The sequence below is a fragment of the Notolepis coatsorum genome (genome assembly GCF_963971535.1).
Source record: "Notolepis coatsorum genome assembly, chromosome: 5".
NCBI classification, from domain to species: domain Eukaryota; kingdom Metazoa; phylum Chordata; class Actinopteri; order Aulopiformes; family Paralepididae; genus Notolepis; species Notolepis coatsorum.
Window position 1 is genome coordinate 128681451 of NC_140169.1, and position 25416 is coordinate 128706866.

The 25416-nt window shown below is 44.4% G+C and overlaps 1 protein-coding gene across 4 annotated transcripts in view; it reads left to right on the plus strand.

Moving 5' to 3' along the window:
* Positions 1–24661, plus strand: part of LOC311228021 (bifunctional protein GlmU-like) — a 37731-nt gene extending 13070 nt beyond the window's left edge. For 2 of the 4 annotated variants that reach the window (XM_084313911.1, XM_084313913.1), the window contains 5 exons: positions 556–576; positions 1598–1749; positions 19426–19587; positions 21484–21669; positions 22118–24661. In XM_084313911.1, coding sequence (XP_084170037.1) covers positions 556–576; positions 1598–1749; positions 19426–19587; positions 21484–21669; positions 22118–22369 — 773 coding nt within the window. In that variant the 3' untranslated portion in view covers positions 22370–24661. The remainder of the gene's footprint in view (positions 1–555; positions 577–1597; positions 1750–19425; positions 19588–21483; positions 21670–22117) is intronic. The other 2 variants (XM_084313912.1, XM_084313914.1) reach the window with 1 other exon arrangement.
* Positions 24662–25416: the final 755 nt, after the last annotated feature.

Sequence of the window (25416 nt, forward strand, 5' to 3'; positions counted from 1 at the left end):
AAAAGAAAAAGAAGAAAAAATAGTTATCCTCGAGGAAACAGATCAGAGGTGATCAGAGTTTCACATTCATTGCAAAGACTATTGACTATTCAAACCATTCAAGCAAGCAAGTGCCAGAATTAAACTGTCGACAGCTAATTATTTAAAAAAGCAAAATAAGGGGAGAGGAGGGAATTATGAAGGAGAGACGCTCAGCCACTGAAGGGTGCAGATAATGAGACACGTGAGTTTTTACTCCCGTCTCATCCCCTCCGGACTCATCAAGTCTGATGCGTGACACAAAACACTGAGCCTCTCCTGACTGCTTGGTGACAGTCTATGTAAACAAACACGCATGTAAATGTCAATATTGAGGTAAAAATTATCATGTTCATGTCCATATACAGTATTGTACAATAAGTCAATATAGTCATTATTGCAACAGGCCTAGTTATAGTATTAACTTGTAATTAAAGGATAATTCCTGTATTTCTTTGTTGTTTTGATTACGAGTCACATGTTCCTTATTACATGGGAAACATAGTGATTGGTAATGGACATTTTCCTGTTCTACAGATAAGGTGCCATCTGGTCCAGGTGAGTAGTCTGCTGATTTGTTATCTAGTTTCCTTTTTTCTTTTTGCCATGATCTGCCCACTAGAACTGATCTCCTTGGTGTTCATGGTTTCTGCTGGCATGTTTGAGCTCTATAATATTGTCTGTCGTACTCTTCTCTCACTAATTAGCTTGGTTTGCATGGGTGGCACGGGGGCCATGGGGGCCACGGGCCCGACGCAGATAGGCCAGCATGCCATGGCAGGGGATTGCACTTGTGGTAATGCCTTTCCTTCCAGATTGGTTCTCGGTGGATGCTGGCTGCGTTTTGCTGCGTATTGTACCACGGTACCGACATATTCATAATCTGACCTGCCTATCATACCGTGGCACAGACATATATGCATAATCTGACCTGCCTATCATACCGTGGCACAGACATATATGCATAATCTGACCTGCCTATCATACCGTGGCACAGACATATATGCATAATCTGACCTGCCTATCATACCGTGGCACAGACATATACAGTATGCATAATCTGACCTGCCTATCATACCGTGGCACAGACATATATGCATAATCTGACCTGCCTATCATACCGTGGCACAGACATATATGCATAATCTGACCTGCCTATCATACCGTGGCACAGACATATATGCATAATCTGACCTGCCTATCATACCGTGGCACAGACATATATGCATAATCTGACCTGCCTATCATACCGTGGCACAGACATATATGCATAATCTGACCTGCCTATCATACCGTGGCACAGACATATATGCATAATCTGACCTGCCTATCATACCGTGGCACAGACATATATGCATAATCTGACCTGCCTATCATACCGTGGCACAGACATATATGCATAATCTGACCTGCCTATCATACCGTGGCACAGACATATGCATAATCTGCTTGAAAAGAGGCAGTTCTTAATTCACTCTCTGCTTCAGTGTGATCTGACTAGTGTTCTCCAGAAATCGGTCTTAACCAACCCGTTCTTAGCTGTAGTATGTGCTGTCTCTCTCTCACATTCACTGTGTAGCAGGAGGTGCAGGCCCGATGCAGCAGAACGCCATGCAGCAACAACAGAACACCCTGCAGCAGCACAACGCAGCCATCCAGCAACAGTCCCAGGTGCAGCAGCAGCACCAGAACCAAGAACAGCGGGCTCAGAATCAGCAGCAACAGAACCAGGTACTGGGTAATTCCTCCGCACAGACATCTGTGGTTATAAATTAATGGGGTACTGTAATCACTTGTGTCTTTGATGCTCACAGGGGTAACCAATTGATTTCCCATCTGATTTGGATCCAATTGTAATAGGTTGACAGTTGACAATTGCATTTTAAAACTGGTGAAATTCAGTATTTAGGTATTTGGTTGGAGAGGCTTTTGATACATTTTATTGTTCTAATAGTAGAAGAATGTGAATCCTTATAAACGAGGATGTTCCTTTTTTTGCAGAATCCATATACAGCTAGAGAAGGAAGGTGTGTTATTTTGAAATGTCTTTTATTTGGAGAATGATACATTTTAATGTCATTATATATACCGGCTGTAGCTAACTTAACATTTCTAAAATAGATTGAGTCAATACTGGATACAAACCAGGAGGGAACAGGAATCATTGGTGGCTATTTTATTTTACAAGTATGTATATATTCATATCAAAAGTAGCAATAAGAAATATCTTAATGATAGATATTCACAAAATAGTGATATCGGATCATTCTCCAATGTCATGTATAATAACACTAAGGGGAAATCTTATTGGCAATGAATATGGAAAAGGAACACGGCAGAAGAGTTTAAAAAACAGTTAAGTAGCATATAGACATCTTTTATAAAAAGTTATGTATATGTGGAGGATGTAGAGAAACCATCATCGCATATACCGTCATTTGGGATACATTTACAAGGTACAATGTTATCATACACTGCTCAAATTAAATCAACAATCCAAACAGACATTTACGGAAGCCAAGAACGGCCACGTCTTTATTTATTATTTTATTGCCGTTTTCTTGTGATAACGACTTATTATTTTGTTATCTCGATATAACAAAGTCCGTTTTCTCGTGATAACTACTTATTATTTTGTTATCTCGATATAACAAAGTCAGTTTTCTCGTGATAACGGATTAATTTATTTCAGTAAGTTGTTCAGTACAGCAACAGACTTGAAGGCTGACATCAGGACGGCGTGATCACATGAACCAGCTCGCAATCATCTCTGAGTTCTGCACATGGTTCTGGATAATTATCCCACCAAAACAAAAGTCTTCTGTAAATGAATCCGTTATCACGAGAAAACAATCTTTGTTATATCGAGATAACGAAATAATAAGTTGTTATCACGAGAAAACAATAAAAGCAATAAAATAATCAATAAAGACGTGGCTGTTCCATTCTATTGGAACTACAGAGACTAAATTTTAAATATGACTCATTGTTATTAAGGAGGGCTAATCATATATACTTGAATTATGCTAAAGATTGCTATATGACTGCTAGTAAATCATGTAAATATCTGTCAATCTTAACAAAAAATATTCAAAACCTGTACCTATGCTAAAAGATAAAATTACTATAATATAAATGGCTTTATAATATACAACAATGAAATAATGAATAATACTTAATACTTTAAAAAACCTTTATGAAAATGTATATATTAACAGAGGAATATGAAGGTACAACTCACATTGGACTTGTTGTGCACCTTCCAGAGGTGAACATGAAGTAATTGTGTGGCTTAGGACTACAAGTTGTTGTTGGTGTGCTATGTCAGGCAGATCGCCTGTCTGGCAGTTCTATTTCATTATGGCTCCGCTCAGCGTCAGTCTGCACGCACTTCACTTCGTGCACGAGCACTGAATAAAAAATTCCACAATGTACCTTTACATCCCAACATTCATCTGGCCACACCCCTATCCACTTACCTTCATAAGCAGGTGTGTGGTCACCTACTCTCCTCCTTCTTCACTTTCACCACAAGGAAGTGCCTTCGGTAGATCCCACACTTGACGAGGTTGTTAGCTGAAGAAAGTTGAGACGTGTTTACATTTTTTCTTGTTTTTTTCTTCTCTCATATATTCGAAAGAAAAAAGCTAAGTCATAATGTCTACTTCGGAGGGTCGCGCTCGCAACGCCACTCTTCACCAGCGGTTCTCCATCGCCGCCTCTGTCGTACGTCTTGGAGCGGGGTTGAGGCCTCTCTCGTGGTCGGCAGCCACGCCCGGTAGGCGTCCGATGGGTAGTTTGCCTCTCCAAGGACCTGTGCGATGGCCTGGTTCCGGCTCTGGTTCCTCTGCTTCCGGGGAGTCGTCCGCTGTTGGGCGGCCAGCTCCTTTGGTTGCGGGGGATTTGAGACGCAAACTTTTTGCGTCAGCTCGCTCCCGTCGCAAGATGGTGGCTTGCAGACGCGAACGGCCTGGTTTTGGTGAGTTGCTGGAGCCGGATGAGGATGCGTCTGTCTCTACATGGCCGATGGAAACAGAGGACTACATGATAGAGGCGGACGGGTTCTTGTTTGAAGGCCCGGTGGAGACATGTCTCCCGCCCGTCCAGGTAACACTGGAGGGGGGTGAGATGTCTCCTTGGGGTTCCGTGGATGTTGGGTTAGAACCTCCGACTCGGCGGCGGGATGCCCTGCTATCAGCCACATCAGAATGTGGCTCCTTGACCAGTAGTCTGCTGCATGTGAGGGACGCGGGCTCGGAGGAGGAAAGTATGCAGGGGGAACTGCGTGCTTTGTCCCCCGAGCTCATGGCGGCGGCGGCAGTCGCAAAGGGCATGCCGCTGCCGCAGCCACTGCCTGTTCCTGTCCCTGACGATCTCATAGGTCATCTATGGCAACGTCGCCCGGTGAGAGGGGTGGACGTTGTCTACCCATTTTTCCCCTCAATGGCGGCCTACGTCCGTCAGGGCCAGGTTGTCTCCCACATCATGGGCCTTACTCCCGCCTACGTGCAAGTCACGCGGGTGGCGGGTTTGGTAGACGGCATGAAGGAGGGCGTGCCATGGCTTGATAGGCCGATGGCGGCGCTCCTTTGTCCTGAGGTGGTGTGGGAGCCATTACGGAAGCCGGTTCCCCAAGGGAAATCGGCGAGGCGGTTGGCATTTTGGAGTGACCAGTCATTTATCACCGGAACACAATCTCTAGCTGCCGCTTCTAACATCGCGCAGCTGGCGAGATTCATGTCCGGGATATTGACGGGCGGCACGGAGCTGACTGATTTACAGCATGATCAGCTCGCCCAGTCGGCAGGAGCCATCCTGCATCTGACTCAGCCGCAGGCTATAGCCGCTGGGAAAGTGCGCGCCCTGGCCACTCTGATCCAGTGCCACCTTTGGCTGGAGCAGGCGCGTGTGCCGGAGAAGAAGAGGACTCCCCTTCTGACGGCACCCCTCTCCGAGGCTGGACTATTCGGGTCGGCACTGCAGCTGATGACCTCAACCTGCAGGGAGATGCAGGAGGAGCGCTCTGTGCTCCAGCCTCATTTCCCCCCGCCCGATGTTGCCGGTGGAGTCAGACGGCCGCCGCGTCGTCGAGGTTCCTCCGCCGTGGCCGCCGCTGCTACCACCGCCACTGCTGGACCTTCGGCAAAGAAGGCCAGGAGGAGAGAGGGCGCCTCCGCCACTGCAGCCGGCCCATCTACGCCCGGAGGTGACGGTAGGGATTGTCGAGACCAGCCGCCGATCGTTTACCGTCCCTCCGGGGCTCCACGGGGTGGGAAGCTCCGAGCGGCTCGTGGCAGGCGTCGCTAAACTTCATGATGACTTTTTCCCTCTGTGGTCCCCTTCCCGGCCTCTCTATGATTTTTTTTCAAAAATAAAGAGTCCCTCCTAAAGGGGGACTGTATTTTTTGTTAACAAACTATGTGTTTATTCACCAAACATATGATGGGGATGCAACGTGTGAATCTTTCGCTAGTATGGGTTGATAGGAGGGCTAGACGTTACTTTAATGTTAGAGCTTAAGCAAGGCCTGCAGCCTACACTCGGTTGAAAAAGGGGTTTTTCTGCCTCGACCTGAATCTCCACATAAAAGTTGTGTGCTCTGTTGCTTAAACAGTGATATTGAGCTGCAACACTATTGTGTTGGTTTGCAGTAATGCTCGTATGAAAACGTACCGCGGCTCAGCCGCTCTCTCTCTCTATCAGTTTTTTTCTGTGTCTTACAACATGGATACGGGTGTCGGGTTCACACATACACAACTTGGCCTTGCTATAAACCCTGTTCACAGATGTGTCTGTGGCTAGCGGGCATTGAATTAGCTTGCGCTATTCTTTGGCATTGCTACTGAAGGTATCGTATGGCTGTTGTTGTTGTCATATGCGAGGGTTGGGCTTGCGAGGGGGTACCGGATAAACCCCTCCTTTAGGGCTGGGCGATAAAACGATAACTATAACTATTGCGATAAATTATTTCCTCGAAATAAACATGAAACGTGGTCGCAAAGTTTCGATATATCAATTTTTTAAGCTTGGATATGAGCACACGCACTAACAACCAATCAGTGAAGGAGATGGCCGAGAACGAAGGAGACCCGCGCTGCACCTCTGGGTAGTAAACAAGGCTGGCTAGGATCATTAGCTTGCACGGCGCTATTTTATAGTTTACGTGCCGAGTGTGTGTGTGGCGTGAATTCTGACGCCACGGTTATAGTAGTGTGGGGTATACGGTGGACGTCGTTGCAATGTATTGGGGCGGAACAGAGTATTTTAGGGATATTTAGTACATTGGAAACATGGCTGGCTAGGATAATTAGCTTGCACAGCGCTATTTTATAGTTTGGCTGGCTAGGATAATTAGCTTGCACGGCGCTATTTTATAGTTTACGTGCCGAGTGTGTGTGTGGCGTGAATTCTGGCGCCACGGTTATAGTAGTGTGGGGTATACGGTGGACGTTGTTGCAATGTATTGGGGCGGAACGGAGTATTTTAGGGATATTTAGTACATTGTCATGGGATACACTGCTTGCTCTGGCTAACTGCTAACGTGTGCGGACTGATGACGACATCAACTCGAGACATTCGCAGCAGCAAAACAAGTCTATTAATAGCCCGTCCATCGGCACCGGGCATAAGAAGTTAATTAAACTTGACAGACATTATATTGACGATAATTATCGATATCGAGTTATATGAAAATAATTTTATAATTTTATCGCAATAACGTTTTTGGCCATATCGCCCAGCCCTACCCTCCTTCCCTCTTCTGATTGGTCAGGGGGTTCTGGGACTCTCTTTTCATTCGGTCAGGGTCAAGCTTTTAGGCAGCTTGGCACGGGGGGGGGGGGGGGGTTTCCCAGACTCTGCACCTATCACAGGCGATTGAGTCTTGGGTTTCCCCCCGTCATAGCAAGTTTCTATTGGACGATGGCTTCCGTGAGTTTAGACCCGTATGTAGGGTCTGTTGTTGTCAAGTTGTCGGGGCAGAGCGTAGGAACTTACTGTTCTACTACGCTCGATATACGTGTAACTTGAGTCGGTTGGTCACATGACTCAATGTTACCGTGACTTTTCAATCTATGGCTCACGTGGGAAGTCTCGCTGAGGAGTTCCGTCTCTCCTCTGTGGTGAGGGTGGCGGGATGTAAAAATGTAAAAAAAATTTACCCTCGGCTGCGTCACGTGGGATTCATGTCAGTTGGTGTTTCTTTCTTTTTTAAATAAAAAAAGAGTGGAGAATATGAAGCACGACAACCTTCTTGTCGTTCTCCCAGGCGCCTTGAAGGATCAATGTGGGGTCTGGTTAGACTGTCCATTGATATGTTTTGGGTCCCGACGCATACTTAGTGCTGTCTCGGGGTGTTTCTGTTAAGAATCATGCAGGAGGCTAGTACGCCTTGGTTGCTTGTTATTAAAACAGCGTTTTTATAGGGCAACTGGGATGGGGGATTTTTTCCTCTTCCGAGAGCCTGTTACTGGGTCTCGACGGATTCTCGTTCATATCTGGGGGATGTTAACGGAATAGATCAGAACATAGGTAGAGGGGTCTCACGCCCTTGGGGTGGGCCACTGAGCGTGGTATAAATGGTACCGTCTGGGTGGCGCCCTCTTTTCATGTTTTAGATCAACACGCATTCCTGCCCCCTCTCCTGGAGTGGGCATGTCGGCGTGGTTAGGGCACGGGACTGGTTCTGGTCACCCTGGTCCAGGTCAGTTAACCCGTTGTCCTCCGTGGATGCAGATCTGCTGTTCTGGTACCCTGAGGGACTTGTGCTTTTTTCAGGGGGAAAAATGCCGGGTCGGCCCGGGTGTCACGGGGTTAGGCGTTATGGAGACCCTTTGTTGGGTACACGTTGTACCTGGCACTATTATAAGGGGCTGGTTCTCCTTTCTTTCGCTCCTCTCTCACGCATGGCGAAGAGGGGGCTGTTGGGGTGGTCTTCTGGACCTCCTCTGGTAACCCTGTGTGCTTCCCGAGCCGCCGGGCCCGGTCCGAAGTAATGTTTCGTCCGCAGTGCTCCAGGCTCGGGTCTACAGCCTGCTGCCTGGTTTCCCCGGTGCACTGCCTGCTTCCGTTGGTTAACCTTGAGTGCTTTACGGCCATGCTGACTGCCTGTGTTGCAGGGTCAGTGTGCCAGGCGGTGTACTATTGGGGGGAAAGGCCCCGCTCTTGGAGGGGCCCTATCCGAATACGCTGGCGATGTGGGGGGTGGTGTCACTAAGTGACCGCCTGGTGGGTCACTCCATTAGGTCTTTGGGTCCTCCCCGGTCTGATGGTTGTGGGGGGCCTCAGCGGGGTACATTTGTCGAGCTTCTGCCTTCCGCTCAGCTCCTCTTGTGCAGACTGACGCTGAGCGGAGCCATAATGAAATAGAACGTAAGGTTATGTATATAACCAAGTTCTATGAATTATGGTGACGCTCAGCGTCAGGACGCCACTGCGGCCCTTGATCTCACCTTGTGGTGAAAGTTTGGGAAGGAGGCGAGTAGGTGACCACACACCTGCTTATGAAGGTAAGCGGATAGGGGTGTGGCCAGACGAATGTTGGGATGTAAAGGTACATTGTGGAATTTTTTATTCAGTGCTCGTGCACGAAGTGAAGTGCGTGCAGACTGACGCTGAGCGTCACCATAATTCATAGAACTTGGTTATATACATAACCTTACCTTCTGTATTGGCTGAAGCATTGGTTGAGGGAAGCCCTGATACAGGACCCGTTGGGAGTCTGCTCGTATATTAGATATCATCTCCCAAAGGGTCCTGTGATGGGTAATGAAGAATTCACCATACAAACGTTGGAGTGGTGTCATGCACCATGCTCAGGGTACAGACAAAAAGGGAGACCACACAAGTACTTGAGGATTTAAAGAGAGTAATTTAATTAACCAATGAAACTATTTACAAAAATGAATTAAAAAATTAGTGGATCAGTAATATCAGTGGTGTAGTGAGTGCATGGATGAGTCAGTGTGTGGTGTATGCAAGTAATGAGGTGAGAATCAAACAAACAAAACCAAACAAAGGATGATGGCCAGCTTGGAGGAGAGAGAGAGACAATCTGGAGAAGCCAGTCCTTATAACCTTTGAGCTCAGGTGTGACTCCTCCTCCTGACACACCTGAATAGGTGTGTCTGATTTCCAGGCTGTGAATGACAGACAGGTTTAGCACATACACAGGTATATCCCTTAGCTAATCTGTAGGAGAGGGATGGGGTTGTCACAGTGGTCTATAACGAATCCATGTGGAATTTCACTAACAGAAACAGAATCAGCTTTTTCGAACTTTAACCCTTTCACTACCACACTACAGACAGCAGTTAACTCATTGTAAAGGTCTGCTTTACTGTGTTTAACACAACAAAGAAACCTTTTTTAAGACACAAAATAGGCCTACAGCAAATACAATTTAAAACTTGTATTTGACCTTTTTGTCAAGTGTTTGTGTCAAGAGCTCAGCCAACAGAATGGAAAATATTAATGAATATTTATTACTTTGCATAGTCTAAATAAATATGTTGATTGTTGACCCCTTCAAAACCACATGCAGCCTCTGTAAGGTTATAGTGTTCTCAGCTGATGTTCTTTTTTCAAGGAGCATACAGGGATCTCTTTATTCTTTAACCCTTATTTACCCAGAGTAGGTTCACTGAGCATAGATGCTCCTTTTCAGCAAAGTTCCACACATTCACTCCTGAGAGTTGCCAAGTACACCCACAGTTGGCCACTGAGCAGCTCCACTGGAACAGTTGGGGGGGGGGTCTTGTGTCTTGCTCAAGGGCATTTCAGCGGTTAGTATTGAGGGACGGGAGAGTTTTTATTTATTCACTTTCCTGCCTAGAGTTTTCCTGCTGGTCCGGGGGATTGAACCAGCAACCTTATGGTCACAAGTCAGCTTCTCTAACAAGTCAGCTTCTCTCTATGGTCACAAGTCAGCTTCTCTATACATGTAATATGCACTAGTTTCAAGTTCAAGTTTCAAGTTTCTTTAATAGTTGTCATACAGAAGTACAGAATACTTTTATACAAAATGCTTCTTACTGTTACGCTCCAGAGACTGTGCAAGACAAGATAAGTATGAAATAAAATAACATAGTATAGCATGTAAATTAGAAGTAAAAAATGAGGTCACAGTGTTCAGTATAGACATATGTACAATGTTCGATGCAGAATAGATGTAACTGAGTTACCATATAATATACAATACTATGCAGTGTACTAATATACAATACTATATAGTGCAAGGCAGAAATGGGATGAGGTGCAATTTAGGTACAATTTACAGTAGGTGTACGAGTTGTAGTGCAAATCCTTTATCAATAAATATAAAGTGTGTTTGTGTGATCTAAAGTGTGGAGAGTGGGTGCTGCAGTGTGTTGTTTGTTTAAGTGAGTGTGTGCGTGTGGGTGTGTGTGCTGTGTGCATTTGATGGTTGTTGCATAGTGTTTATTGTTCGTTTAGCAGCCTGATGGCCTGGGGATAGAAGCTTCTTCTGAGTCTTTCTGTGCTCGCCTTAAGACTCCGATATCGCTTGCCTGACCGCAGCAGTTCAAAGAGGCAGTTGTTCGGGTGGCTGGAGTCCTTGATGATTCTCTTAGCCTTCCCCCTGCACCGCTTGTTGTGAATGTTCTGGAGGGTGGGAAGCCCCCCTCCAATTGTGCGTTCGGCTGAACGTGTCACTCTTTGTAGTCTGCTACGGTCTTGTGCAGTGCTATTCCCAAACCAGGAGGTGATGTTGCCAGTGAGGATGCTCTCTATTGTACATGAGTAGAAGTTCCTAAGGATCTTCTGACTGACTTGGAACTTCCTTAGGCGCCTGAGGAAGTAGAGGCGTTGTCGTGCCTTCTTCACAACACTGTCAATGTGTGTGGTCCATGTCAGGTCCTCGGATATGTGGGCTCCGAGGTACTTGAAACTGTTCACTCTCTCAACCGGTGCCCCGTCGATGCTGAGGGGGCTGTAGTCCTTGACCCCCGACCTCCTGAAGTCCACAATCATCTCTTTCGTTTTGCTGACGTTCAGGGAGAGGCAGTTCTCCTGACACCACTGTGACAGATTCTCTACCTCTTCCAGGTAGGCCCTCTCGTCGTTGGCAGAGATCAGGCCCACCACTACTGTGTCATCAGCTAATTTGATGATTGTGTTGTTGTTCCGCTGTGCCACGCAGTCATGTGTGTACAGGGAGTAGAGGAGGGGGCTCAGAACACAGCCCTGGGGGGCCCCTATGTTGAGCGTGATGGATGAGGAGGTGCAGTTGCCTGCTCTTACCACCTGGGGTCTGCCCGTCAGGAAGTCCAAGACCCACTGGCAGAGGTCATAGTTCAAGCCCAGGTCCCTGAGCTTGGCTATGAGTTTGGAGGGGACTATGGTATTGAATGCTGAGCTGTAGTCGATGAACAGCATTCTCACATAGTTCCCCTGCCTCTTGTCCAGGTGTGATGCTGCTGTGTGCAGCACATGGGCTATGGCGTCCTCCGTGGACCTGTTGGGGCGATATGCAAATTGCAGGGGGTCCAGGTTGATGGGCCAAGGAGATTATAGAATATAGAATTATGTTGACACACATAGGCTAACACACTTAATATATTAAATATATACTCTCATGGAAAAATACACCATTTCTTTTACTTGGGTAGTTCAGACCAGTGGTGTTTGTTACATTCACCAGCAGATGGCAGTACAAGTCTAGTAATCACAATCAAGGGAGCATCAGCATCAGCCTGGTCCCCTTGACATGTTGCTACTGTAGGGACCCAGGATGGCAGAACTGGATTTTAAAGAGTTTCCTGACTACCAGGATTGTATATAAATTTACACCCAGAGAGGCTTGCTTTGCTTGTGAACTTTGGCTGTTGATGTTTTCGTCAAATGTCCACTTTCTCACAAGGAACAGTTTAACCCAAGCGGGACATGTCTGGAGACCTTCCAAAAAACATCCATAGGTCATATTAGATTTTACTTTTTTTGTAGTAGACTACAAAAATGGTGTTTGTTTATATTCTATCATGGCTGAATCCTTCTCTGAAGAAATAGTTTGCTCACATGCTAGACTTTGATATTGTAGGCAGGCTAATTCATGGGTTTGATCGTTATTTTAGCTTTGGTTTTAGTTTATTTGTGGGCGAGGGTTGTCGGAAGGGGTGTTTTGCACACTCTCATTTGGCGTGTGTGCATGTGTGCGTGTGTGTGTGTGTGTGTGTGTGTGTGTGTGTGTGTGTGTGTGTGTGTGTGTGTTGAAACAACCCGGTTGTGATTGGAGGATCAAGAAAAGAGGGCAGGGTTTGATATAGGTCCATTGTTTATGTTTCAGAACGTTATTACAGGATTAGCCTGAGCCTGTAGAATGGTGGAGTAGATACTGTAGCAATATAGCCCCTTTCGTGACTGCGGTGCTGGGCTCTAGGGGCTAGTAGCAATACAGCCTTAATCCCAATGTTTAGAAACATTCAACTAAACTCAAAAAAGTTTGAATAGATAGAATAGAAGTACTTTATTGATCCCGAGGGGAATTCAGATCGCTCACAATGAACATTCAGTTAGTCTAAAGTCAAAAATAAGAATACAAAATTTAAATACACGGTCAGAGACAGGGCCGCCTGGGAGAAATGCGAGACCCTGTGTGAGATTTAAACGCGAGGCCCCCCCCCCCTAAAAGTCAACATATTCTTAAATAATAGTGCTGCCCGAGGCTGGGCATGATACAGTCAACATATAGCAAGAGAGAGAGCTCCCGTTCTACAGTCAATATACAGTGTTATCGCTGCACAGACCCGGCAATGCCCCTGACCCTCCACCAGAGCAAGGCCAGAGAGAGAGAGAGAGAGAGAGAGAGATAGAGAGAGACACATTGGAAAGAAACAACCCAAAACCAGAGCAAATTGAAATGCTATTTGGCCCTAAACAGAGAGTACACAGTGGCAGAATACCTGAGCACTGTGACTGACCCAATACTAAGAAGATCCTTGACTAGGTACAGACTCAGCAAGCACAGCCTAGCCATCGAGAAAGGCCGCCATAGGCAGCCTTGGCTCCCAAGCGAAGCCAGACCCACTGCACACAAGATGAGGTGGAAACCGAGCTCCACTTCTTAACAACCTGCCCACTATACCAAGACATATACTTCCCACAAATTGCAAACACCCAAAGAGACTTTGAAAACATGGACAATAACTCAAAACTCCCATACCTACTGGGAGAAATACAAGAATGTGAAATAAAGCCCATTTGAATTGAAGAGAGAGAGATAGATAGAGCATGTCTGTGTGTGTTAGAAAGAGAGAGATAGAGAGAGAGCATGTCTGTTTGTGTGTGTGTTAGAGAGAGAGCATGTATGTGTGTTAGAAAGAGAGAGAAATATATATAGAGAGAGAGCATGTCATTTTGTGTGTTAGAGAGAGATATAGAGCATGTCTGTGTGTGTTAGAAAGAGAGAGAGAGAGAGCATGTGTGTTTGTGTGTTAGAGAGAGAGAGCATGTCTGTGTGTGTGTGTGTGTGTGTGTGTTAGAGAGAGAGCATGTATGAGAGAGATAAGCAAGACAGCTAAGATGAGCCCCTAAAGGATATTCAACTTTTAATGGAAGAACAAAACAGAAGGAAAAGATAACTTCACAAAGGCAACATGAATATACATAGATCCAAAAGGACAAAGATCAACACTTAAATCCAAGGAGAAGAGGGTCTATACCAGAGAAAACAAAGTAGCAAGGAGCCAACGGCCGACATCAGCTAAATAGGCTAACTGCAAATAGAGTAGCCAGGTACTGACACCAGGTACACACCGTTAGCTACAACAGCTAGCCGGCCCGTTTGGCTCAATATAACGTTAGCTATGTTAGCTAGCCGGCCCGCTTTGGCTCAATATAACATTATCTACAACAGCTAGCCGGCCCGTTTGGCTCAATATAACGTTAGCTACGTTAGCTAGCCGGCCCGCTTGGCTCAATATAACATTAGCTACAACAGCTAGCCGGCCCGTTTGGCTCAATATAACGTTAGCTACGTTAGCTAGCCGGCCCGCTTGGCTCAATATAACATTAGCTACGTTAGCTAGCCGGCCCGCTTTGGCTCAATATAACATTAGCTACAACAGCTAGCCGGCCCGTTTGGCTCAATATAACGTTAGCTACGTTAGCTAGCCGGCCCGCTTGGCTCAACATAACGTTAGCCAACATAACGTTAGCCTTAGCCACGATAGCTAGCCGGCCCGAGAGAGAGAGAGAGAGAGAGAGAGAGAGAGAGAGAGATATCCACGGCGGGAATAGAATAGAGTGCATTAAAAACTCACCAAACGTCCAAGAGGATGGAGACAACCGCGTGGAGTTGACGAAGTTCATCTGCCGAACGACTGTCCTCTTCATCTTGGCATAACAATGCTGCACGCGCTCTCTCTAGTTAGCCTTTAGCTAAGCTAGCTACTAGCCGACATGGCTATCCCGACTGAACCACACGTTAGCACTCGATATTATAACGTAGCTAAAGCTAACTAGCTGTCCCTGCCTTTAGCTAAGCCGACATGGCTAGCCTGACTGAACTGTCTAACATGCAACAACTTTCATCTTCAGTCCATCTGCCGAACGACCGTCCTCTTCGTCTTGGCTGGCATAAGCATAACCTCCAATGCTGCACGCGCGAAATAGTCAAACACAGCTGACGCACGCCGGCCGACTGTACACATGTAACCCCTCCCTTCATTGAAACCAATAGTATGTCTGCTGCAGAGCCCCAGAGCTCCAATAGTGAGTATGTCTGCTGCAGAGCCGCAGAGCCAGGAACAAGTCAGACACATTCTACAAACGTGTCTAATGTGAAATATATAAGCATATAAGCAAAACTAGATTTTAGGTCTGTGATGAAAAAAGGCCTCGCGGGAAGGGGTGCCTCGCAAAAAAATAAAAAATAATAATAATTAAAAAAAAATATATATATATATATTTTTATTTATTTTTTGCCAGGCCCCCCTTCCCGCGAGGCCCTGTGCGACCGCACTGCTCGCACACCCCCTGAGGCGGCCCTGGTCAGAGATATACATTCTAAAATATGTATATACATTCTAAAATTCTAACATATACAGTCGAAAATATACAGTAATATACAGTAAAGTGTAAATGTCCAGGAAGGTATACATATAGTCAAATGTAAATGTCCAGGAGGATACACAGGGATTTACTCTGTGCTCAGCGAGGCCAGTGAGGTGTTCTACAGTCTGATGGCTGTTGGTATGAAGGACTTCCTGTGACTTACAGTATATACATAAATCCAATTCATTACTATGCAAACAAAGTCAGTAGTGGGGCAACAATGTTTCAGCTGCAGTTACAGACTGTGCCTTTTAACTTAACTTAACTTAAGGAGGAGGTGAAAGTGGAATATGGTGATCATATGATTTTATTAATGTTACATTTGAATACAAATTATAAATAACATTTTAAAAATATAAATAATTTCACCTATTTATTTATTTTACTATTTCCTAACTGTTTAGCAATGAGTGTGTCTTAGTGCACAGGCTGAATATAATTAATTTAGAAAATGAACGGTAAAGGACCATACCAGTATTTTTGACACGTGGGTTCCAAGTCATTATTCTTAAATCAAATCAAATGTATCTTTAAACAAGTCAATAAGAAACATCACAATAAATCAAGAACATTTGTTTAAACTGTGATATTGGTACATTTATGCATATGTATTGGGAATGCCCTCCGGTTAAGACATTCTGGGAAGAAGTAACCACGCAATTATCAGAATTTTTATCTCTGACCATACCTGTACTGCCTTCTGTATTGATGTTGAATGATGTTTCTCAGTTAGCAGCCTCTATACAGGTAAAGAGACTAATTTTGTCCGGTCTTACGGCTGCTAAAAAGCTGATAGCATCACGCTGGATTCAACCGGATAAAATGTGCCGGAAGGTATGGGTTATTACCTATCTCGATGTGATTTATCTAGAGATATCTACCGCAAGAATGTTAGGTGTTAGTGAAGCCAGTATAGCAATCTGGTTAGAGGTGGTGGAGAGGATAAACGTTAGCATATGAATTTGTAATTCCTGGTGTTAAACGGAATAATGGATGGATTGTCCAAAAAGGGGTCCTGAGGGGGGGGGGGGGGGGGGGGGGGGGAGAGCGAGCAAGAGCATAGGTATTGTATTGCATTTATTATGGGTAAATCTTTTAATTTACATTTATTTTGATTTAAGTACTGGACTGTCATTAATTTCATTATTGTGTCAATCATAGTCCTGTGATTTATTGTGGATTTCCATTGTTTATGTATTGTGTGTCTGGTTTTATGTAAAAAAAAAAAGGGGGAAATTAAAAACATTTGTTCAAAAAAAAATCCACCATAAAATCCAAATATGCAACACTTCCAGACATCCCCCAGTGAAGGTAAGGAAAAACTCAATAGGATAGCAATAGGAAAAAAGCACCACAGGCGACTTGGAGGAGAGAAACATTAGAAGGGCCGTTCAAAGGGGGATTCCCCAACTTGGATGTCGGTGATAATATAGTGTTGCTACTGTATGGATGATCGATGGGTGGAGAATAAAACAGGCGAATAGTTGGTATGTATGTACATATACGTGTAATAAAACACATCGTACATTGTACATGCAATAGCAACTGGGGTACATAAGAACGTTTTTTTTTATTTATTTATTTTTTTAATTTCTTTTTTCAATTCTTCTCCCATCCCAATTTAGCTGTGTCAATTCTCCCCTCCCCTGTCTTGAACGTTGCTCGCATGTGCCCCCCACTGGCCAGTTGTAGGGAGGATAGAAGCCCATCGCATGTCCCCTCCGATACATGTGTAGGCAGCCAGTCGCATCTTTTCACCTGCTAGCGCGGACTCTCATTTGGCAAGGAGTAACGTGTAGGAGGCTCACACTGCCCCCGCCATTTTCCTGTCTCTGCTGTGCAGGCACCCCAACCGACCTGTAGGAGTCACTGTTTACAACGTCCAGATTACCACCCATCGACTTCCCACCCGCTAACTCTGCCAATTGAGTTAGTATGACGGCCGGCCCAAGCCAGAGGCAACGCCGACAGCCGGATTCGATACCGGTGTCTCGTGCGTTGGTGACGAGTGCAATGTCCGCTGCGCCACCCAGCCGCCTACATAAGACATTTTTTGAAAGATTTAAATAGAATAGAGCTAAGAACAACAACAACAAAAGAAAAGCATAGGGAAACGAGCGCTAGTATGAAAATAGGATAAAGGCTAAATGTCAAGACTCCAAATATCAGTGTCATATTCCGTTTGGATGAATGTATGCATGTATCTATTCCGCTCGGACCATTTACATAGTAAATATAATTTGTAATTTTAAGTAAGGGGGCGACGTAGAGAAGATCGCACCACCTTGGCCATCACCACGAGACATCCACTCACAGAGAGACAGGGAGACGGGGACAGGGGTTAGAGAGTTCCCGTGTTTGTAGTGGGCGGACATAGGAGCAATAGATACATGTAGTAAGCATATATGTGAATAGAATAGAAGTACTTAGCCCAGCAATGAAGTATCTTGCGATACAAAAATCACTGTGCCATTCTTTTTTCATAATCTCTTACCAACAGTGTCAGACTGTGGTTGTACTGGGCAACCCTCAGGAGTGAATGTGTGGAACTGTGTGAATGTGAAGCAGGGCGTTGCTGAAAAAGAGCATCTGTGCTCAGTGAACCTACCCTGGCATTTTATTATTTTCTGTCGATTTACCACTGATTTCTAGGCTTCTATTGCTTCTATTCTGAAAATGTGTCTTAACATCACATAAACCCCAGAAAATCACCACATCTGACTAAAATGCCATACTAACATCTGAGGTTTATTAATTCCAGAAAACAACTAACAGGTTCTCCTGGTGGAGGTACAGGTCCTCTAGTGGAGGTACATGTTCTTCTGGTGGAGGTACAGGTCCTCTAGTGGAGGTACATGTTCTTCTGGTGGAGGTACATGTTCTCCTGGTGGAGGTACAGGTCCTCTAGTGGATGTACAGGTTATTCTGGTGGAGGTACAGATTATTCTGGTGGAGGTACATGTTCTTCTGGTGGAGGTACATGTTCTCCTAGTGGAGGTACAGGTTCTTCTGGTGGAGGTACAGGTCCTCTAGTCAAGTGGAGGTACAGGTTATTCTGGTGGAGGTACAGGTCCTCTAGTGGAGGTACAGGTTATTCTGGTGGAGGTACAGGTCCTCTAGTGGAGGTACATGTTCTCCTGGTGGAGGTACAGGTCCTCTAGTGGAGGTACTCTAGTGAAGTTGACTAGATTAATTTTGACAACAGACTGCCTGTAGGCTAAATGTAACAGTTCTCATTTTGCATCTAGTGTGGGGATTTACCTGTTTATTTCAAGCCATGTATAAACTATGAAACAGAGAGCCACCATAATAATACAGCATGGAAATTGGCGTTCTACATTGATATAAGCCTAAACAAGTCCAGCCCAACCACAGAAGTCGCATTAGTCTTAGTGAAAAGTGGGCCTACAGGAGCCTAGCCCCTGCATGGCTTTCGAGATAGGGTTTTGAAATTTGAATGGACACCATTCAAAAGCCACTGAAGAGTTTTTGGCCCGCCTGTGCAGCATTCTCAGGGGTCATCTGGGGCTGCGCTCATGAGGGTAGCTCCATGGATTACCTTGCTTATGATTATGATTATGATCTAAAATAAATGATAAATGATCTGTGTCTTGTGGAAGTTTCAATTGCATGATTAATAGTAATTGTAGAGGGGGATAATGGGTGAATAGTACGAGATGAGCTGTGACATAGAATCGGGTTGGGCTGGCAGTATATCAATATTTATAATTTATCGTCCCTTTGTGCGATTGTATTATTATAAATGTTTTTATCTTGTGGTAAATCATGATATACCTTTATGTTATGTACCTTTATAACAAGCAAACATTAAATCAGATTTCTCTCAAATCATTTCAGAAATAGTTGAGAATATAAATTGGAGATTCTGCAGTCACACTTCCCTGTTGTGTGTGATTTTCCAAACCTAAACAAAGTGGACTTGTTACTAGCAATTATTTAAGTAATTGATTCATCCAATGGTAGGTTTAGTAGGTTTACTCACGATTAGTTTTTCCCATGAATGCACACTTAAAAGGGTCGTTTTGGAACATTCTTTTAACAAACTTAGTGCTTCTGAATTAAATTCTTCTTCTTTTGTATTTCCGTCAGACTAGATGCTTTGGAACATTTGACTGCCACCAATGAAATGTTTCAAAGCATTTCATCTATTATATTTTGGAATTGATTCATTAGATTCAGTAAATTAACGTGACACCCCTAAAACATATATTGTGATATATTTAAATGTTCTTCTCAATATTGTGAAGTACTGTACCATTTCCACAGAAATTAACAGTGTGTCACAACACTGCAAACTGACTTCCTCTGTTCCCTCAGGCATCGTCTCAAGCATCTCCTGCAGAAGAAGGCCCCGGTGTGTCTGACTTCTCTCCAGCTCTGGTCAAGCTGAAGGATGAGCCCATGGATGAAGAATACAGCCAGGCTCTGACGTCCACTACATCCACGGCGGGTATCAAAGATGAGCCAGATGCCAAAGAGGTAGGATTTATTTTTCTTTAAAAGAAATTGTCTCACAAACGTCAATGTGAGAATGGAGCCAGGGAATACAGCTTGGGACACACTGACTTTCCCAGAGGTCATCTGGTTATATTGTTACCAAAAGAAAAAGTTATTATTCACAGTCTAGGATATAATAAGCCAGACACTCCTTTTGATTGTGGCAAGTGATTCAGGGGCTTGTTCCCGACCACAACGAATGACTACAAACACATTTCAAGTTATAGTGCGAGGATTTCTACCTCTAGCTCTGCCCTCACCCTGACGTCTCTTTTTAAAGAGTAACGAAACACGTGTTCATTTTGCTGCCCCTAGTGGTTGATATCTTCTGCTGCACACTATTCCCCACCCCAATCTGTGACGTCAGAGTGCCTCATTGGTTCGGCTGGGTATTGAAATTCAATACTTTTATGGTACTGGTGCATATTTGTATTGCTAAATTGGTCTTAGATTTAATTAAACTGCCATTAAAATGTCTTAAAAAGTCTCAAATGTAATTAGCTGATATCTGTAGACTGATATCTATTTACTCCCTATTTAAATTAACTTCAGGAGAATGAAATTGCACACTAAAATAAAATGTATTACATATCTGTAGACACAGATTATTGCACATTTCTCTGCTTATTTTATCAGCATTATCTGTGGGACGTAACCCCAAAACAGATACTGTATCTGTGAAAGGCATACATCAACCAATAATATCAGCATACCAATTCATCTGTTGAGCTCTAAAATGAGCATGAATGGGTACTTGACACAGGTGTGGTAATTGCGCTTCCATGCCGTGTGCTCAAAAACACGCCTGCCAGGCTATCGGCTGCCTCTCTTCTTAAAGCATTCTATGTTGTTTCCAACGGCAGGTTAAAATTACATGTTTGAACAAATCAGCGTTTAAAATATGTGTGCTTATGATTTTAATGAACGGGTTCGCCGTGGCTCTAGTGAAGCAAAATGCTTTTGTCTTAACTACCTGCCCACCATTCAGACTCTTCAGCTCCCAACAAGCCCTGCTGAAGAGCAATTTGACGAGGCTCATTTACATGTAATGCCGGACCACATGTCATCGCAGCGGGTCAGGGGGTCAGGTTCGTATTTAGTTAAGCATAATGATCTTGTTAAGGCTCTAAATGGACCACCATCTTAGTAATGAATGGACCACCATCTCCCTCCTGTCCCTGTCCTTCCCCTGCGCCCGGTCTCCCGCTCCCCTCCCGCTCCTCCTCTCCTTTTACCCGGGAGGTGAACTGTGATTAATTGACTTACAGGGCTCCGTTTCTGTGAACACGTGGTTTAAGCCAGGTCTAGATCCTACTGTGGCTGTCCCCAGTGGGAGAAATGGCGGCCGGCATAAGCTGTCGTGAATAACGTTTGTGGCTTATTGTGCCACAGCTGGTGTCGGACCCGGGACTGTGGTCTGAAAACCAGAGTCTCCAGGTGGCCAGAGCTTTTCACTGAATGCTGAAATAGTGAAGGAAGAAGCCCTGGTTAAGATTTGTGTAGCTGCAACAGCACATAGGTCTCCAGCAATTACTCATTTGTTTTAGCAGCAGAAATAGAGGCTTTTTATATAAAGAGTAGAAGGAAATCCTTGGACCTTAATTTCTCTCCGTTGAAGATTTGTATCCTTGTTACCAATGAGCACCACAGGATGTTACTAGAGACCCAAGAGGCGTTCCTCTACATTTTACTTTCCAACTCGGTAAGGAATCAAAAAGATCCATGTCCAGAGCACACGTACTTTCCCATCATTACATTTGCACAATGTCTGTGTGGGTAAACCAGCCTTTTCACTGACTTGAGTTATGGTGCAGAACAAATAAGAACATTGTAAAATGTTGTGACTCTTGCTCAGTAAAAAAAATTATGTTTGGCCAGCCATCTACAGGTTCTTCTCTCAGGGTCTACGCGGTCCGGGTTGGGCCGGGACAGGAGCTGCTAGGGGCCCTGCTGGCATTCGTGGAGGAGAGAGGCCTCAGAGCGCCGTTCATCATCACCTGCGTGGGCAGCGTAACCAAGGCAACGCTCCGCCTGGCCAACGCCACGGCAGAGAATACAAATGAGGTACTTGGCAAGGGGGAGCTGGGCTGCTGGCAGCAGCCACGTCTCTGATGATGATGTTGCTGTAGTTGTTATTGTATATGGAAAGGAGATGATTGTACATGACTCATTAGGGCTCTGGTTTATGGAGCGGGTCTTGAATGCCTGGCATGGGGCTAAACATTATTAAAAAACAAGGCCTTTGAGCCCCCTATGTTGTGCCACATGCAGTGGTCATAATTAGAACAGATACTGGAAAACACATAGTACAGTAACAGAGGCATACAATGCCATTTATTCAGTGTACTACTAACACAGTTAAATCTACAGTTATAGAAAAAGTTTCATTTGCAAGATCTCAACCCATCACACATTGCCAAAGAAGCATGATGTATTTCTTTATATCCCGGTGGAGGAATGTGACTCACTCACTGATTGATTGGGTAATTTATTAGACTAATTTGTTTCCCAGGTGATGCACCTCCAGGAGCGCTTTGAGATTGTGTCTCTGGTGGGCACTCTGAACAAGGAGGCTCACCTCCACATCTGTCTGGCCGACAAAGAGGGCAAGACCGTCGGAGGGCATGTGCTGGGGGACCTGCAGGTGTTCACCACCGCTGAAGTGGTTATCGGCGAGGCGGCTGACCTGCAGTTTACCAGAGAACTGGACGAGCACACAGGCTTCCCGGAGCTGGTCATTCAGCCACGCTCACAGAGGGACTAAGCGGGAAGCTGACGATACCATAAGGATGTTTTGTGTTTTGTGTGAATCAAAGTGATGCACGATATATATCGGCCGCCGATATAATATATAATATAATATCGGCCGATATTACATGTTACATGTTTTGACCTTAAATAGTTTCAAAATATCAGTCATTTCTGAAAATAAGTTACAAAAGTAAAAAGAAAATGCGTTTTGGAAAATAGCTCTTTATTTGATTATCATAAAAAAGTGTTTTCTATACAGAGATATCGACATCGGTAAATATCGGTATCGGCCAGAACAACAATATTAATATCGGTTATCGGTATCGGCCACAATTTTCACATCGGTGCATCACTATCAACGGCTTACAGGAGGGCCAACCCCAAAACTATTGCTCCATCTCTTTCAATTGCCAAATTGTGTACATTTATAACTTTTACCCTAATGAATGGAATAGAAGACCACGTTTATTTCACAGGAATTAAATAGATACGCCGCAACCGTATTTGTGTAGCCTACCTTGCCTACAGATTTTTTTTAAGTTATTGTCAAAGGTGTCCTGTAGAGCTCATTTATATACTGTACTACATTCAGAGCAGCAGATGACAATAATATTATATAATATAACACTGACCAAACCAAAGACACACACAAACGCCTGCCTGTGCAAAGTATCCAATAGGAACAGCGTTGAGGGACGGGCCAGTGTTTTGCTAATAGATGTTTAACTAAACCTCTGCCTCAAAGGCTCTGACCTCCCCAGTTGTGGACACACAATGTGAAAACTCCCAAAGGATTAGCTGTGACCTCTGCACAGTTGTAGCCGTCCAGCTGAAGAAAGGAGCCTTCCTCTGCTCTATCTGCAGAGCCAGTGGGAGGGAGATACATGGCTGTGGGAGGGGACAGGGAGTGGCGACAACCTTTTGATGGGACTAAGTTCACATGGATGCCATTTAATTGGCCCCTTGGCTGTCTGTGAAAACTGTGATAACAGTTTTGTTGTGTGATACAAGCTCTCTCTCTCTCTCTCTCTCTCTCTCTCTCTCTCTCTCTCTCTCTCTCTCTCTCTCTCTCTGTCTCTGTCTCTGTCTCTGTCTCTGTCTCTGTCTCTCTCTCTCTCTCTCTCTCTCTCTCTCTCTCTCTCTCTCTCTCTCTCTCTCATTTACACTTTGATGTTTCTGATTCAAATGCCCTTTCCTGGTTTTGAGGGGAGTGCTAAAATTGCTCAACACATCGGACAGCCGATGACACAAACGGATACTCCCAGCTATGACAGCGATATTTGTTGAATGAAACACAGTCTTTTTTTCCTAATGGTAATAGCAATAGAAAGGAGGATGTTACAGCCAAACTGTGAGCCCCTCTTTTATGAGCAGCTCTTATGAGCTCTGTGTGCCTTCCTTGTCTTCCTCCTGAAAAGTTACTGTGCCTTTCTTCACCAATGCCAAATGAACTGGTCTTGATGATGAAAACCAAAAGAAAGCTTCTTTCAGATGGAAGGCATGCTGTAATTTAAGAATTACCCATTTATCCCTAATATAAGACATTATACATTTTTGCCGCAAATAACAACCTGAAAAAGGAGGATTGTTTATAAATAGTATATATTATAAATATATTGTTATACTTGCGGTCTAGAAAACTGCGACTTCATTCAGGGGTAATTAGCTATCTTTATTCTTTAGCTCTCCTTCGCTGTCCTCTATCTATTAATCTAAGAACTAAACTAACGTTTTCAATGGTGTTAATAAGAGTACACTGGCGATATCTATATATGTTATTATCACATTATCATGACTGAATAGGGTGACAGGCGGACATAGCTACACTATCATTATTAACATTACCATAAATAAATAATGCTACACGATAAGTAAAAGGGGCGAAGTGGCCCCCGTGTTGTGCAAACAAAATTATGAATTGGGGTGTGCGTGCCTCCTTTGGTCATTCTGAGAGAGGGTACAGAGAGCTTAGGTACAGACAGCAGGGTATGCAAATGTTGAGGACTGAAGCTCTTTGTGTTTGTCTGTATCAAGCAATGTACTGGCTTAAAACTGGAGTCCAATGCCAACGTCTTCAGCAGAGGACTCAAGGTACTGTATGGCTGAAATCAAAGCAGCAGTGCTCACATATGTAGACGTGGACTGGTTTTGTTGTTTTGATCATGGACTGGAATAAAATGGAATATTTAATGGAATATTTGTTCTGATTTTAATTCTGTATTTTACTGTTAATTTTATTATATCTTTTAGAAAAGCCTCAATGGACTAGTGTTGAAAACTAGCACTTGTGCTATAAACACGCAAAACAACGCATCTGGTTTGTCCACTGTGGCTGGTCCAATGTAGCTGTGGTGTCCATTTTAAATAAACATACTGAAATAAAATTACACTGGCCTTATCCTTCAAATGTGATGTGATTTTTTTCCAACATTATAATTTACTGCATTTTGAGCAAGGCTTTATAAAGGGGAGATGTTGCATAGCGATATAAACATAGTCATAGCATCAAATTAGTATTTAGATAAACCACAGAAAAAATCACGTTATAAAAATAAGCCGTTTCTAAGAAAAAACAATTTGTTATGTCCATTTATGTAGCATTTATCAACATGTGCGCCGCCATTTTGTTCACGCTAAATGCTGACGTGACGGAGATGGTTTTGCCCGCAGCCTCCCACGTACCTAGCTACTACTACTACTACTACCTGCAGCATGCTGTAGCAATGGGTCTCATTCCCAACATTTTCCAAAGAGTTATCTTGGAAGACTTATCTTGGAACCGACTGAGACAGAATCAATGACAAGTTCACTCTGAGTCCCCAACATGCTGGTAATATGTCTTAAGTGGCTCAAACGGTCGCACCTGTGACATCTGCTTGGGGAATGGCATGTCTCAAACGCGCGTCCCCGTTCAGGTCATTTGCATACAAAACAACACCTCCAGAGCTCTTTATAAGGCAACTAATGATCCTCCTCGCGGCCCTCGCAGGAATGGGAGTGGCTGGCTCTGCGCTGACATGGCTGTCATCATACCTCAATGACCGCTCCTACCAAGTGTCA